This window comes from Sabethes cyaneus, chromosome 2, assembly GCF_943734655.1.
Source record: "Sabethes cyaneus chromosome 2, idSabCyanKW18_F2, whole genome shotgun sequence".
Classification (NCBI taxonomy): domain Eukaryota; kingdom Metazoa; phylum Arthropoda; class Insecta; order Diptera; family Culicidae; genus Sabethes; species Sabethes cyaneus.
The window spans coordinates 80538680-80552467 of NC_071354.1; the positions used below are offsets into that span (position 1 = coordinate 80538680).

The 13788-nt window shown below is 39.6% G+C and overlaps 1 protein-coding gene across 9 annotated transcripts in view; it reads left to right on the forward strand.

Moving 5' to 3' along the window:
* The window catches only part of LOC128738781 (calcium-transporting ATPase type 2C member 1), an 84105-nt gene extending 73629 nt beyond the window's left edge, over positions 1–10476 (forward strand). For 8 of the 9 annotated variants that reach the window (XM_053834147.1, XM_053834150.1, XM_053834148.1 and 5 more), the window contains 8 exons: positions 1292–1544; positions 1643–1799; positions 1864–2131; positions 2196–2433; positions 3290–4105; positions 8799–9114; positions 9179–9629; positions 9696–10476. In XM_053834147.1, the coding sequence (XP_053690122.1) occupies positions 1292–1544; positions 1643–1799; positions 1864–2131; positions 2196–2433; positions 3290–4105; positions 8799–9114; positions 9179–9629; positions 9696–9941 (2745 nt within the window). In that variant the 3' untranslated portion in view covers positions 9942–10476. Of the gene's footprint in view, positions 1–801; positions 919–1291; positions 1545–1642; positions 1800–1863; positions 2132–2195; positions 2434–3289; positions 4106–8798; positions 9115–9178; positions 9630–9695 lie in introns of those variants that run through there. The other variant, XM_053834155.1, reaches the window with a different exon arrangement.
* The last annotated feature ends 3312 nt before the right edge of the window (positions 10477–13788 follow it).

The window sequence follows — 13788 nt, forward strand, 5'->3', positions numbered from 1 at the left end:
ATATCGAAGCAAATACGAAACTTTTTCCATTTCGAACGAAATTGATTGCAAATGAAAGGGGAACCTTTCAAACCGTTAACTTTCAAATTTTATGTCTTGTAGTTTGAGAGATACATTAAGAAATGTAAAGAAGCGAAGTGTGTGTAAACATTTTGGAAATCTAAATAACGAAATTGTATCATAACTTACAAAACTTGAAAAATAAAAATGATTTTCGCACAGTAGCAATGAGAGATCACATTAACTTTCATTGTTAATTAATTAATAACGTTAGAACGAGGTAAAAGCCATGTTATTGCGAAGTTGTTTGGAAAAGAGGTTGATTTATATCGAGGTATTACTGTAATCAATTTGTTACTTCAATCCTCAATAGTCATGTGTCATAGGTGTCATATATGTCATATTGTTCTCAAGCTCTATTAAACAATGTTCGGTGTCACGAACATGATGGCATGATGATTAAAAGAAAACGATGTACAATTATTTATAATCAATTTCCCTAATCTATTCAAATAAACATAGAAGTGGGCACCGGTTCTAAATTTTCCTATAATATCACAGTTCGACTTGAAAACATAGAATAATTAAAACTCATGTTCAGGACTCGAAAATTAAAACTAAAATAGTGTTGCACAAGAAAAGGCTACAGAATGTTTTTATTTAAAAATTTCATGCATTAATTATCGATACAGTGCGGCACTTGTCACACTTGTTGATATAGCAATTGCACACCTTTTATCGGACTCGGTGTGACTTCGATGAGAATGTCGATTTAGTTCAGCTCGAAACGGACCGTGAAGTGTATAGTTTGCCCGTATAGGAGCGTACAAAATATTAACGACTGGCTGTGTGATAAGGCTCTGTGCATCGATCCGTGTGAAAATGACGCGATCTTATCGCACGTTTGATCTGTTGCAGGTTAATGCTCTTTGATTGCTCGTTTGCCTCTAATCATTATTATTAGTTAATATTTTCTTACACCACTCGCCGTTAACCGCCGTGCCTTGCTTTGGTCTAATGATTGCTCAAGTATTGATGCCGTTATTGTCTAACCGAAGAAACAATGGCAAATGGCTGAAAAATTGTGTTAATTGATTTATCAAATAATGTTGCTTCTCTTCTAAGAAGTTCTAATTAAGTTTCGCGTAGAATCTTCTGTTTTAACTGCAAAACTAACAACCGTTTGGTGGTAGTGGTTTGCTTTTTGGTTTTAATCAATATAATAGAATAATACAATAATAGAAATACGTAAGCATAACTTATGGCGTCTTTTTTTTATTGTAATTCGCAGAGTGACGACACCACTCCCGGTGACTCGGACGAGCTGAAAGAGATGCTGCTATCCACCGCGGAAGCATCGACCTACTCAGCCCAAGAGGTAGCGGCCCGGCTTCGAGTAGACGTCCGGACGGGGCTGCGGTGGTCAGAAGCCAACAGTCGATCCAAAATCGTAGGCTACAATGAGCTTAACGCGCTGGACGATGAACCTACGTGGATGAAATACGTTCAGCAGTTCAAAAATCCTCTTATATTGTTATTATTAGGTTAGTAGATAATTAGCTAGATTAGCTTTGGTAAAGATTATAGCGTAATAACTACAATCGGGTCAATTAAATTCATATGTTTTCTACTCTAATTGCAGGTTCTGCATTAGTAAGTGCATGCATGCGACAGTTTGACGATGCTGCCAGTATTACGATAGCGATTATTATCGTCGTCACAGTCGCATTCATTCAGGAGTATAGATCTGAAAAAAGTTTAGAAGAATTGAAAAAACTGGTACCACCAGAATGCCATTGGTAAGTTGGTATTTTAATCAATCTCTAGCAAATTTTCATAAATCCGAACTTTTTCGCATTCCAGTTTAAGAGAAGGCCGTCTGGAAACATTCCTTGCCAGGAATCTCGTCCCCGGCGATATAGTATATCTGAATGTGGGAGACCGTGTGCCGGCCGATATTAGAATTTTCGAAGGTTTTGATCTGTCGATTGACGAGTCGAGTTTTACCGGTGAAACGGAACCGGCTCGAAAGAGCACCGAGGTGGTGCTGAACGTTCACAATGCCAAGAATCACACCAGCATGAAAAATATTGCTTTCATGGGAACGCTTGTACGGTGTGGCAATGGAAAGGTTGGTATTCACCGGATTATAACAGGATATTTGTAATATGCTGTATTTTCCTTTTCTTTTCTAGGGAATTGTGGTGAGTACTGCCGAAAAAAGTGAATTTGGGGAGGTATTCAAAATGATGCAAGCAGAGGAAGCACCCAAAACACCATTGCAGAAATCGATGGACATTCTGGGAGCACAGCTAAGTTTTTACTCGTTTTGCATCATCGGCGCAATCATGCTATTGGGATGGATCCAGGCAAAACCACTGGTGGAAATGTTTACTATCAGTGTGAGCTTAGCTGTGGCAGCTATTCCCGAAGGTATGTGGAGAAAAACCACGAGCTTGTTTTTGTGGTTTTGAAAAGATGTTACTCGACGTACAATGAAATTGAAAAATGTCTCTCGTCATGTTTTGACTAGAACGTCTAAAAATGAGTGGTAGTTTTTGATTTCCTCGTCTGTAAATGGTCGAAACTCTTTTCTAAAAACGAAATTATTATTAAAATTAGCCATTGATTGCTTTTAATTTGTAATGGGAATCATGAGGAACCGCGAAAAATGTTTCAATATTAGGTATATTGCACAAAACAAATTGTATTATTTTATTCATATACCTAGTTAACTTTATACATGGGTTTGTTGCGATTGCGTATTGAATTGGATTGGATTGCGTATTATGTTTCAAACTATAAAAAGAGACAATTGTCTCTTTGATAATAGCAAAATATAAATATGAATATAATTACCGGCATTAGAGAAGGCACAGTTCATTTAGAATTGAAGACCAACAATTTAAAAGGGCTCAAGTCTAAAATGTAAACAAATCGAGTGAGAGTTATTTCTTGCTGGACTAGCTAGAAAATGAATTCTCTCCCGGTTTGTTTATATTTTGGACTTGGTCCGTTTTCAATTGTTGGTCTTCATTTCAGAATGATTTTCAGAATTACTATTGCCACTATTTCCTAACGTTTGCTAGAGAAATACTAAAAAGCTATTAGTATGCTCCAGATTTCAAAATTCGTTTTTAGGTTCATTTCAAAGAGATAGGTATTTACCGAATGATTCTTTAACCTGTCTAAATTACATCATTCACTTTATCTATAGCAAAAAAGTATGGATAGCAAAAGAATCATCCCAACATACAAGGTAGATTAACGAAACTATTTTCGCTTTCAGGTTTACCGATCGTGGTAACGGTGACACTGGCGCTTGGCGTTATGCGTATGGCCAAGCGTAACTGTATTGTTAAAAAGTTACCTACTGTGGAAACCCTCGGTTGCGTAACGGTTATCTGTTCGGACAAAACGGGCACAATAACCAAAAATGAAATGACCGTTACTGTGATCATTACCTCCGACGGGTATATGGCTGACGTCACCGGTGCCGGGTATAATGATAACGGTGAGATCCACATTCGTGATTGCAATAGTATGGACAACGCTAAGCGAAGCATCAATCAACTGCTGGAGGCAGGGGTGGTTTGTAATAATGCCATTATACAGAACGATACGCTGCTGGGGCAACCGACTGAAGGAGCCCTTCTGGCGGCTGCTATGAAAAATGGTCAATATTCGGCTGCGGATAATTTTCTGCGGATACAGGAATACCCTTTCAGCTCGGAACAAAAAATGATGGCAGTGAAAGCGGTGCCGAAGTATGCTAACAGTAAAGAGGAAATTTATTTTGTCAAAGGTGCCATTGAAATAGTGCTGCCTCAATGCACAAAATTTTGGTATGGTGGCCAGGCAATTACGCTGAGTAAACAAAACGAAGCAGAATTTCTTCAGGAAGCGTATGAAATTGGAAGGAAAGGTTTGCGAGTTCTAGCCTTGGCTAGAGGAACCTCGTTCCAGGATTTAGTCTACTTGGGATTGGTTGGTATTACCGATCCTCCACGACCGTTGGTTCGAGAATCAATTGAAATGCTTCGTGCGAGCGGAGTACTAGTGAAAATGGTAACCGGAGATTCACAGGAAACAGCTATGGCAATTGGTAAGTTAAAATTACATTTTTTTTATTTCTCATCCAAAGAATCCATCAAAATGCAAAAGGTTCGCCAACTTTGAGGGCTTTTCTTTTATTTCTTTCTTAATTACTGGAACATGAATGGGGACCTTTATCGCGTGTGTCTCCGGAACATAAACATCCTTATAAACGATTTCTTCGACTGGTACTTCCTTGACAACCTTAACCACCTTGTAGTGCGGGATTTCTTTCACGACGGGTACCTCTCGAATCAATTCAACCTCTCGGAAGACTGGAACTGGGACTTCCACTCGCTTGTGTACAACCTTTTCCACGGGTACTTCGCGAACAACTTCCACATCACGAAACACTTTAACCTCGTGTTCTACCGGTACCTTTTTGACGTATGGGACTTCATGAACGTGCGATACGGTGTGCTCTACCTCAACTTTCTTGATGACAGGAACCTTAACCTCCCGTACGGGAGAGACTTTCTTTTCCACATGTTTTACATCCAGTACCGGGACCTTGATGGGAACGGGGACATCTACCGGAACAATGTGCGCCTCGCAGGCCAACGCAAAGATGCCTAACAGAGCAAGCTGAAAAAATTGAGAGAATTGATAGAGATGGTTTGACCCAAGTCTCTGAAATGTACTTACAACTATGATTTTCATTATGAATGAAAAACTGTGCGTTTGTATCGGTGAAATATTTCTCCTGAACTGATAGCAAATTTGAGCGGTATGGGCATTATATAGTCATTCAGTTTGTAACATAATAGTTCTACCTGGTTCAGGCTAAGGTTCGGTGTGGGTTTCAAGTTGAACCGGTTTATGAGAAACCATCGCCATCGAGTCGTGATGAGAAGTACGGTTTAGAAATTTAGAAACAACAAATTTCGTAATCAGGTTATGCGGTGAAATGTCTTGGTAAGTTATGTTGCTAAAGCAAAACTTGTGTAACAGGTTGAATAAGGAAGACAAACGACAACCCTTTAAAGAGAGAAAGTAAGGAGTTTGCAAATCAACATTCTTCGCATGACGTTAATACGTTTGTGTAACATTTTGCTTGCGTGGATTAGAGAGCACACTGCACAGCTTAAACATGCAATACTAGGATTCTGCAAATCAAATTTGTAAAATCTGAAGAAATTGAATCAATTGGGTTTTTTGGAGAAGATCTGCTTAAGCTTTTCAGCTTAACTTAATGTTGCTATTTTGGTCGTTTTCCTTACACCATAATTAAATTAATATTAAGATCAATCAATACAAAGGAAAACAACCAAAATAGCAAGGTTAAGTTAAGCTGAGAAGCTTAAGGTAGATCATCTCCAACATACCTAATTTAAATTGAGTAGAAAATGAGTTCTGGTCATTGTCGCAAAGAAAACTGTGTTTTTCAAGTATTTGATGCTGTTCCGTTCGGCTGTTTTGCTCGTTTTGCTGAGCTGGAACCATCAAGGAACAAAAATTGCTTCTCAGTTGTTATGTCGTTCATGCTTGGGAAGTTTGTCTGGAGCTGCATTGACAATAATCAAACTGATGCCCGTGCTAATAAAACAGCTCTCGCTTTCTCAGCAAATGTATTGGTAATGGCTATAATCTGATAAGGCATTTCATTTGGCAATTTTTCAATAATGCACACCTGATTTCAATAGCTTTCTTTATTAATGACGGTGCGCAGAAGATTGTTCGCTGGATTGATGGATGTACAAACATTGAAAATCGGCCAGGAAATCGCTAAGTTATTAGTACTCAAGCATTAACAATTTTTGTGCAAGCTTCATGTCTAGATTTTTGGATTTTCCCATTAGATAAATTCTAGACTTTCAACAACATGCAACATTTGTGTTAGAAAGTCATAAAAAAGTTATGGGATAATTCAAATATATGCAATGTGATTGATAACCCTCATGAGAATGATTTTGGCATTTCTGCCGAATGCTATTATATCACAGCGCATGGAAAAGTCTTAGTCATGGGCTGCAATGTAGTGATAAAAAGAGAATTTACATTCGACAACTCCTAATAGTGATAACATTTTGTTAATATAGACCGCTTATTCAAGCTTCGAAACTATTGCGAGGTTTTGATTTATTTTAGCAGTGCAGTGATATGATTCAGTAGTTGACATATCATTCGAATGGGAAAAACAAGATGATAGACAAAAGTTTTTTCTATTATTTTTATTACAATGTGTTTTTACTCATTTGGTTATTCACCGCGAAATAGATAAAACTATGAAAATTTAATTAATCAATCGACAAATTGCGACACAGGTTAAAGACCTATTTCTTCAATACACTCAAGTCGCTTTTTACGCGAAGGATACGTTCCGCATAAATCAAAATCGCGTAAAAAACCGCGTAAATTTCGATATTCGCGTAAAAAAAGCCACGTAAATTCCGAAATTCGCGTAAATAAACCGCGTAAATTCCAAAATTCGCGCAAAAACAACCAAAAATTCGCATAAAAAAAACTTTGTGGATTTCAACGTATCGTGTAAAAATAGACTAATTGAGCACATCCGCGTAAATTCCGAAAATCGCTTAAAAAACCGCGTAAATTCCGAAATTCACGTAAAAAAACCGCTTAAATTCCGAGATTCACATAAAATTGGCGCGTAAAAACAAACCGCGTAAAAAGCGACTTCAGTGTATATAACAAAACTAAGGTATTGCGAATTGAAATCAAACTATTTAAATTATTCGACAAAATATTGAGCAACAATTATTCCAATTATGAAATAATTGTTCTTCCACTTTAAGAACTTTCGCTTTAATATAGACCTACAACGGTTACCAGTTGCACATTGTCTTGTTGAAAGCGGCCCAATTAAGTGCGTACAACGTAAGAAACGGGTTTTAAGATTTCCTCCTTCCACGATGACGATACTATTTAAATGGCCATTGAAGCAATGGTGAATATCAATACAATTTGCAACTCCGTTCAATACAGTTCTGCAGCTGAACGTCTTCAGTATGAATGTGGTAAGTAATCAATCGTGAATTTAAAATCGTAGATGTTGAATGGCAATTTTCCATCCATTAGATACTGCTGGTATGTGCTCTCGTGGGTATCGCCCATGCACACGTCCCGTCGCCACCCGAAATTCCTGTACCGATTCTCAAGCCGTACATTGAAAAAGTGCCGGTGCCAATTGTTAAAGTGGATTTGGTCCAGGGAGAAGAAATCGTAAAGCACGTACCACAAACTGTCATCGAGAAAGTTCCAGTGGAAAAAGTGGTCAATATCGAGAAACCCGTGGAAATCCTTCAGCATGTGCCCGTCACCAAAGAAGTCTTCATTGAGCGACCGGTCGAGGTGATCAAGGAAGTACCAATCAAAAAGGTTATCATCGATAAGGTTGAGGTACCGTACGAAGTGATTAAACACGTGGAAAAGATAAAACATGTTCCCGTTAAAAAGCACGTCGAAGTGATCAAGCAGGTGGAAGTAATCAAGAAGGTCCCGTACAAAAAGTATATCTACCGCCCTGTGCCAAAGAAGATCGACTACCATGTTCCGTACCTGGTAGAAGTACCCTACACCATCACTGCAGTGCCGGAGAAAACCGTAGAGAAACCGTACTTGTCGAAGCTGCCCGATCCGATTGGTTTAGTGAAAAAGTTACTGCATAAGGAGGAATAAATTTTAGGGTTAACTAAATAAAGTAAAATGTGTATATTTATTAATTATTACTATTATTTCTTTATTACATTTGAATTAATCAAAGTTTGCCGACTTTGTACATTTAAGAATTTTCTAGCATTTGAAGATTCGTCCTAAGAATCTTTGGCAGTTTTCACAAGGGTTTTGAAATAGGCTTCAGTAGTTGTTCAGGTTTCCCTCTTCGTCCCTATCGGCCAGGTTTCTGTATGTAGCCCTAACGTGATTGATTCTTTATTCGTCCATCGCGTGGTGGCATTACCCTTCCAACCGGTCATTTCGTGCACTTACCATTCGTGCCGGTGTGCAGGCTATGGACCTAGGCGTTTATATCCCAGATGATGAGATTGATAACCTAAGGCAAACAGCGTACGTTGCCTCCAACTGCGCGTAGGATACTTCCTTTTCGTCGGCCTATTTACCCTGGTGTTGCACGCAATGCATGTTGATGGAGCTGGCATAATGAATTGAAATTGAAAATAAAGCAAACTGTCGTTTACGTACAAATACAAAGAAGATGTCTTATATGAGCACCTTGCGGGGCCCAAAAAGAAATTTGAATTGTATTCGAGTTCCCAACGCCAATTTTTTAATCAATTTCATTTTTTACCAATGCGTTCAATACTTTTGAGTAAAGTAAAATGATTTCTGCTACAAAAGACCATTATTATTGCAATTGAGCTGCCCTTCTAACATATTAAAAAAAACTTCGAAAAGTTTGAGAATGAAAAATAAAACTTTCAATGTCTCTTCAATTTCGAGAGTAGGAAGAAGTCGTAGGAAGTTATTGCATGAGGGTAAAAATCGAAATATGCGACGTAGGACATACCTGTAGCACTCTTTGGTAATTGCTTGACCCTTGAGAGCATTTGAGTATCATGGGATGCTAATGACCAACAAAAGAGACACGCGGACAACCCCTCCATGTTTTGCTTTGAGCAACATTTCACGATCATCTATCAACCATGTCCGAGTAAAGCTCTTACCGAATACCGATCTGATCGCACAATAACAGAGATAAAAATCGTCCATCATCTCCTCTATTCTAGCTTCTAAAATCGGACTGGATATTGTGCACATGCAAGCCTTGTCCGGCCATGACATGGACCAGTTGAACGAGATGCAGCTGGAAAAGGTAATCAACAACGTTAGTGTGTTCTATCGGGTAACGCCGAAACACAAGCTTGCCATCGTCAAAGCCTTGCAGCAGAATGGTCACATTGTGGGTATGACCGGAGACGGTGTCAACGATGGTGTTGCGTTGAAACGTGCCGATATTGGGATTGCCATGGGTAAAAATGGAACGGACGTATGCAAGGAGGCGGCTGATATGATTCTTGTGGACGACGATTTCCACACAATTATGTAAGTGGACTTGTGGGGCAACTGGCTGGTATTAGAATTAATCAAAATTATTACTTTACTTTAGAGCTGCAATTGAGGAAGGCAAAGGCATTTTTTGGAACATTAGAAACTTTGTTCGTTTTCAGCTGAGTACGTCAATAGCGGCACTTTCACTAATTGCACTCTCTACCCTAATGGGCATATCTAATCCATTGAATGCGATGCAAATATTGTGGATTAATATAATCATGGATGGTCCACCTGCGCAATCGCTCGGTGTTGAACCGGTTGATCAGGATGTGCTCAAGCAAAAGCCTCGCAACGTTAAACAACCAATGATTTCTAAATCGCTTATCATCAATGTACTGCTCTCCGCTGGAATCATCATCCTAGGAACGCTTTGGGTATTCCAGCGGGAAATGGCGGATGGAACGGGAGTGACTAGTCGAGATACGACAATGACTTTTACCTGTTTCGTACTGTTCGACATGTGGAATGCTCTAAGCTGTCGGTCACAAACTAAGAGCGTTTTTCAGGTTAGTTAGCGTTTTAGATAGTTACTTGATAAAAATCAAAATCTTATATGTAACACCTATTCTCAGATCGGTCTATTGACGAATCGAATGTTCCTGTTGGCGGTTGGATTCTCCCTGCTCGGTCAGCTGTTGGTCATTTACTTTCCCCCGCTGCAGATGGTATTTCAAACCGAAGCATTATCGGCGATGGATCTCATCTTTCTGGTGTCACTGACGTCCAGCGTGTTCGTCGTATCCGAGCTAAAGAAATGGTTCGAACGGGCCATGGAAAGGCGAATGTACCGCAAGCGAAATGAGCTGGATTTCGTATGACAGTCGCCTCACGCTGGAAGATTGCACAAGAAGGACTAAAGGAGCTGAGCAAGACCCCGCATAATTGGTAACATTAACGCAGCACATACAAACACACTGTAAGAGACTTATTTAAGCTTAACGTTCAACTCGAGAGGGTAGAAAGAACTTACGAGGAAGCAGATCGACGAATTGCGTTTCCACAGAAAACACTATTCTTTGTCAGCTATAAAGAACTATTTCCGACTCCAACTGCAAGAACATCAACTTTATGATATTTCTAAACAAGAAATGGAAATGAATGTTAAAATCGATCTAATTGGAAAACTGTGAGGGGGTATACAACAGTTATGCTTGTTTACAACAAAAAAAAACTACATTTAATTAGCATTATTTATAGAGTATTTTGTAGATTTTTTATACAAATTGATATGCCATTGGCTGCTCATCATTCGTTTTATTTATACATACTGAGACTCGTTTCCTCTTGATATAGCTGAAGTTGACAGTAGAATTATATGTAGGGTAATACAGTGTATTCTGTTGTAATTTGATTTGGCTTTTAGTTTCGATTATTTGTGAAAGAAATTTTCTTTATTTGGTTACGTGTTAAAACCCATTTATTTATTATTTTTATCTTTTCAGTTTTTCTAGTCCTGTTTTTCATTAGGTTTAACCATTTAAGGTAGTCTTACTTAGTTTGCCTCTGCTTCTGTTCGTTGATTTTCATTAACTCAATTGGAATGCATATGGCGTTGCACTTTAGAGCAATTGGTTTGACGGAAACAATCGCCTCTATTCTATCATACCGATCGTACCCGGATCGTATCAGAAATTTCGGTTCGATCAGAATACAACGTATGCTATAGCACACGTCGATCGGGATGTTTCTGATCGGAAGTGGCCCGATCGAAATATAGACTCAAGGCGAATATAGCAGCACTGTGGATAATTTCTTTTTAATATGGGAAGTCTTTTAGCGAAGACTGCAGATCTCATGACTGGGCATAGTAGAAGGTTCGCAATTTCAATTTATACACAGCGAAGAACGATACTACTAACACCAACCGTTATCCATAGGCAGTTACTATTACCTATAAATGTTAGTGAGCGACCATCTGAAAGAATGTATGCGTGTGATATTGATATCATCAAATGTCAGTGTGGTTATAATGATGGTATATACATAAACTAGCATTTAGCACCGTTGTCTGTGGAGGGCGTACTAACCATATCCGTAGAGACTTGGCAGAATGCCCAGTTTTGGGTTCTGTCGAATCTCTACGAAGTCTCTTTGATCGAATGGAAAACATAGCACAACTTGAACGTAGGATATCTAATTACCAGCAAAACAATCCTGCTGGAACTTTACAGAATTCTTCCAGCAAGGCCACCGTTCTTGGATGCATCTCAAAATGGAGTTACGTCGAGTTACAGCTATAGTGTCTTTTGTTTGAAACGGCCCTCCTTTCAATGGTCTTTTAAATTTGGAGAACAATTAAAGGTGGCGAGAATTATGTCAGAAGAGTAAAGACCTAAACATAGTCTTCTATAATTGGTTTTTCGCAGATTCTGGATCATTTTGCTAAAGGACTAGTCACAATATCCCAAAAGGTGTCTGTTTTCTGATAAACCAGCCCGGTAAGAATTGTCGGACGGACGTCGTCCGACACAAGCGTAACTCTTGCTTGCCTCTGTCCGACGTCGCACGTCAAATTCTTCTCGTCTTTTGGCGCGTTGCGTCTTTTGGCTGTTGTCTAATAGCTTCTACAAAAATCTTTATTATTGCCAATATTGATTACATTCACATCGTTGGATGAAAAGTAGGTGTTCAATTAGGTACTCACCTCTGCTGTTGGCCTCCGAGTACCCCACAGGTACGGTGTACGTTGGCGTCTTAGCCTACCACAAACGGCTTGTTGGCTGCTCTGCAGTTCTACACGAGCTCAGCTACGCCATGTGGTGGTTCATCGTTTCTGTCCCTCGAGAAGTAGGTGGAGGCAACGAGTATCTCTTGCAAGTCACCTTGGCTGCAACCGTCATGTAAGCTTAACAGAATAGTAGTCTTAGGCTTGGACTATGCACAATAAAAAACCAACTTACTATTGGTGCCAGGTAAGCCAAGAGCCTTGACCTTGAACCGTTAATCCATGGCTCTTGAGTAAGAGTAGCAGTTGGTTGACCCTTTGTGTGGTGAAAGTTCTGCTGGATGTAGCGAAAGGTGCTCTTTTTCCGGCAGTTTTCCCTTTTTTGCTTGATCAATGGATTGAAGCCTGTCGAACGAATGCCGGCAGCGTTTTTGCTGTGTTATGCGGCTGCTTTACCGGCAGGCTTCTGTTGTATCAGGTGACAAGCAACAAATTACGTAACGGCGGATAGGTTCGCTGAGCTTGATTACTATCAACAGGTGGTTGCTGCGTATGCCTCTTGCAAATTTCTTGCGGCGCCTTTCTAGTCTTCACAAGGTTGCATTATTTAGGTAGTGGCGGAGTACTCCCAGAAGGGAGTACTGCTCATACCGTTCTTGCTTGTTGCCGCCAACCATGTGCTGAAAAGGCGTCATTCTGATTCGGGAGGAATCGCAAAAAAATTTTCGTCCGTGGTCTCCAAACTACCTGGGAAGTACCCTATGAAGACAGAATTGCTAATTGGACTCTAATTTGAAAATTTAGGTAAGGATACTGTTAGAATAGGTTCCATGACTATGCTGAAAACTTACACAATTTCTCAGTATGTAACAATGATTGGTCGTTTTGGAGCCAGAGAACTTGCGCCTGATCGGTTCCATGGTCTCATTTTATTCACATCTTCCATGCTAATAATCAGCGACGCCAAATACAGAGACACGTGTTTCAGGGCTTCGTTCCGAGAAACCACCCCAGGTAACAATGAAGGTTTTATTACACTCTTATGATGGTTTTTATGACTAAAATTGGTCATAAATACCATCATAGGAGTGTTATAAAACTCAAAATGTTACCTGGGACTTCTGCCGTCGTCGCGGTGATTTGAAGACCCCCAAATAGTCTCAGGTTGCCCATTAACCTCAGCTCGCGATGCCGGATTGTGAAGCTTATCCGTGCAACTATCCTCATTCCCTAGCGGCAAAAATAAGCAGAGGGTCCCTCCAACGGCAGCCTGCGGGCGAGGCTGAACTTTTGGTCCAGTGCCACGTCTTTCAGCGCACTTTTGATCTTCCCGCGGTATCTCCAGTAGTTAGTTTCTTTATCCTAGTTTTCGTTGAACTTTTCCAAAATGACGATGTAAATTTGCTGGAATGAATCAATTATTTTTAAAACCAGCTTAACAAAAAGGGGGGAATGATTCACTGTGCAGGGTACTCTGGTAGCATGCAGGTTACACTGCGAAAGTCAACAAATAGAGAGAAAATATGTTATTTTTGAAACAGTAAACCCGTACTGTGCGTACAAGATTAGACTCTTCTTTATAGACAGACTTCGTTGCCGGTTATTGGAGAGCAGGACAATTTCGGGGCTAGAGCACCGATTCTATTGACTCTAGCAACTCGAACCAGCCGAGATTCGATCATATGATGACTGACTTGTTGGACGAGCATCGTACCTACTTCTTTTGGTTCGTAAATTTTGAAACTTTGACGTAAGAAAGCTTAAGAGTTCGCAGAAATAAGTTGTTAAATAACTGTTGAACAAACAGTGCAACGTCATTTGCATTTTCCAAGCATCGTGTTATCTCTGAATATCATTTCTGTCTGTCTGATAGTACAATGGTGGGTGAAAAGTGCGGAACAAACATGAAAATGAAAAAAAGAATGGCCAAACATATCGAATTAAATTGCGGTGTCCAACTATTAACTAGCTGATGATCTCAAGATTCCCAAGGAAAAAAG